This window comes from Passer montanus, unplaced genomic scaffold (genome assembly GCF_014805655.1).
Source record: "Passer montanus isolate IOZ18808 unplaced genomic scaffold, ASM1480565v1 scaffold777, whole genome shotgun sequence".
NCBI classification, from domain to species: Eukaryota; Metazoa; Chordata; class Aves; order Passeriformes; family Passeridae; genus Passer; species Passer montanus.
In genome coordinates, this window is record NW_024373001.1 from 5,516 (window position 1) to 8,883 (window position 3,368).

General features: G+C 58.6%; 1 protein-coding gene across 1 annotated transcript in view; it reads right to left on the reverse strand.

The window, feature by feature from the left end:
* LOC120512780 (leucine-rich repeat-containing protein 14-like) overlaps positions 1–758 on the reverse strand; it is a gene marked incomplete at its 3' end in the record, with an annotated part of 4,964 nt that extends 4,206 nt beyond the window's left edge. The window contains exon 1 of the mRNA XM_039731480.1: positions 102–758. Within this exon, the coding sequence (XP_039587414.1) occupies positions 102–475 (374 nt within the window). The remainder of the gene's footprint in view (positions 1–101) is intronic.
* Between the last annotated feature and the right edge of the window lie 2,610 nt (positions 759–3,368).

Consider the following 3,368-nt stretch of genomic DNA (forward strand, 5'->3'; position numbering starts at 1 on the left):
ATACAAGAAGAAACCATCAAAACCAGGAAGGAAACCACCAAAACGGACGGAGCAAACGATGCACGGAGGCGGCGACCCCGCCGAGCTCCCCCAGAACCCACCTGGCGTCGTGTCCGGGCTCTTCCAGCTGCCGCCGCAGCTGCGCCACCACGGCCAGGATGACGGCCTGGACGCAGAGCTTGCAGGGATGGTCCCGCAGCAGCTCGCGGCGCCCCACGAGCCGCTGGAAGTTGAGCACCGGGAAAGGCCACGCGGCCACCAGATCGCGCAGGACCAGGGGCCGCCCGTCCAGGAACGCCGCTTGGAAGAGGATGGGGTAGAGGTGGGCGGGGAGCGCGGGCAGGACGGGCAGCGGGTGGTGGGCCACGATGCGGCGGGCGCAGAGGAAGAGGAGAGAATCCGAATATCCGGGCGGGAGTTGGCGCTTGGGGATGCACGGCGGGATTTGGGTGGAGCGGCTGCGCGACGGAGCCATGGCGGCCGATCGGGGAAGGTTCCGGAATTCCGGTTTTCCCGTCGGCGGCGCCGCCCGTGGGGAAGCTGTGGGAGAAATGGGGTGGGGGATGGGATGGGGAGTTCCTAAAAATGGGGGCCAGGAGTGAGGCGCACCCAGGGATCCCCCAAACCTGTCCGGGGACCCCAAAACCAGTATGGGGGCACCAAAACCAGTCCAGGGACCCCAAACCCAACCCAGGGACTCCTAAACCAGTCCAGGGACCCCAAACCCAGCCCAGAGACCCCAAAACCAGTCCAGGGACCCCAAACCCAACCCAGGGACTCCTAAACCAGTCCAGGGACCCCAAACCCAGCCCAGAGACCCCAAAACCAGTCCAGGGACCCCAAACCCAACCCAGGGACTCCTAAACCAGTCCAGGGACCCCAAACCCAGCCCAGAGACCCCAAAACCATTTCAGGCATTCCCAAACCAGTCCAGAGATCCCCCAAATCTGTCCAGGGACCCAAAACCAGTTTGGGGGTTTCTAAACCGGTTTGGGGGCCCCAAAACCAGTCCAGGGACCCCAAACTGGTCCAAAGATCCCCCAAACCAACAGTTCAGGGACCCCAAACCCAGCCCAGAGACCCCAAAACCAGTTCAGGGACCCCAAAACCAGTCCAGGGACCCCCAAACCCAGCCCAGAGACCCCAAAACCATTTCAGGCATTCCCAAACCAGTCCAGAGATCCCCCAAATCTGTCCAGGGACCCAAAACCAGTTTGGGGGTTTCTAAACCGGTTTGGGGGCCCCAAAACCAGTCCAGGGACCCCAAACCGGTCCAAAGATCCCCCAAACCAATCCAGGACACCCTGAACCAGTCCAGGGACCCTGAAACCAGTCCAGGGACCCTAAACCAGTTCAGGGACACCCAAAGTGCTCCAGAGATCCCCTAAACTAGTCCAGGGACCCCAAAACCACTATGGGGACCCCAAACCCAGCTCAGAGACCCCAAAACCAGTTTGAAGACCCCTAAACCAGTCCAGAAACCCCAATATCACTCAGGATTCCCAAACCCAGCCCAGGGACCCCGAAACCAGTCTGAAGGTTTCTAAACCAGTTTGGGGACCCCAAACCCAGTCCAGAGACCCCAAAACCAGTCCAGGGACCCCCAAAACCAGTCCAGAGACCCCCAAACCAGTTTGAGGACCCCTAAACCAGTCCAGAAACCCCAATATCACTCTGAGGATTCCCAAACCCAGCCCAGGGACCCCGAAACCAGTCTGAAGGTTTCTAAACCAGTTTGGGGACCCCAAACCCAGTCCAGAGACCCCAAAACCAGTCCAGAGACCCCAAAACCAGCTCAGAGACCCCAAAACCAGTCTGAAGGTTTCTAAACCAGTTTGGGGACCCCAAACCCAGTCCAGAGACCCCAAAACCAGTCCAGAGACCCCAAAACCAGCTCAGAGACCCCAAAACCAGTTTAAGGATTCCCAAACCAGTCCAGAGAGCCCCAAACCAGTTTGGAGATTTCTAAACCAGTCCAGAAACCCCAAAATCAATCCAGGGATCCCCCAAATCTGACCAGGGACCCCAAAACCACTTTGGGGACCCCTAAACCAGACCAGGGACCCCAAACCCAGCCCAGAGACCCCAAAACCAGTTCAGGCATTCCCAAACCAGTCCAGGGACCCCAAAACCAGTCCAGTGAACCCAAAACCAGTCCAGGGTCCCCAAAACCACTTTGGGGACCCCAAAACCAGTCCAGAAAAGTTTGGGGATTTCTAAACCTGTTTGGGGGCCCAAACCCAGACCCAAGACCCCAAACCCAGCCCAGAGACCCCAAAACCAGTCCAGGAACCCGAAACTGGTCCAGAGATCCCAAACCCGGCTCAGGGACTCCTAAACCAGTTTAGGGGTTTCTAAACCAGTTTGGGGACCCCAAACCCAGTCCAGGGACCCCAAACCCAGCCCAGAGTCCCCAAAACCAGCTCAGGGATTTTCAACCCAGTCCAGAGACCCCAAACGGGTCCAGAGACCCCAAACCCAGTCCAGGATCCCCTGAACCACTTTGGGGACCCCAAAACCACTTTGGGGACCCCAAAACCAATCCAGAAACCCCATAATCAATCCAGGCATCCCCAAACCCAGCTCAGGGACCCCTAAACCAGTTTGGGGACCCCTAAACCGGTCCAGGGATACCCAAACCCAGGCCAGAGACCCCAAAACCAGTTCAGGGATTTTCAAACCAGTCCAGGGATCCCCTAAACCAGTCCAGGGTCCCCAAAAACACTTTGGGGACCCCACAAACCAGTCCAGGACCCTCTAAACCACTCCAGGGACCCCAAAACCACTCCAGGGACCCCAAAACAGTCCAGAACCCCCAAAGTCCCCCCAAACGAGCCCCGGGACCCCCAAACCTTTCACGGACTCCCCAAATCCCCCTGACTGAGCCCAGGGACCCCTCCCCGCCCACCCCAAAACCCACCCCAGGGATCCCCTAAAACTGGACCCCCCATTTTGGGGACCGTCCCCATTTTGGGGACCCACCCATAGGACTCCTTATTTTGGGACCCCACCATTTTGGGGACCTTCTTCACTTTGGGGACCCCCCTCAGGCCTTGGGGAGCCATTTGGGGACCCTCCATTTTGGGGACCTCCTCATTTTGGGGACCATCCCCATTTTGGGGACCCCCCTCCATTTTGGGACCCCCTCATTTTGGGGACTGTCCCCATTTTGGGGATCCCCTCCATGGGACCCCCCCCATTTGGGGGACCCCCCATTTTGGGGACCGTCCCCATTTTGGGGACCCCCTCATTTTGGGGATCTTCTCCACCTTGGTGACCCCATTTTGATTGTCTCCTACCCATGGGACCCCCCAATTTTGGGGACCTTCTTCACTTTGGGGACCATCCCCATCTTGGTGACCCAAGAT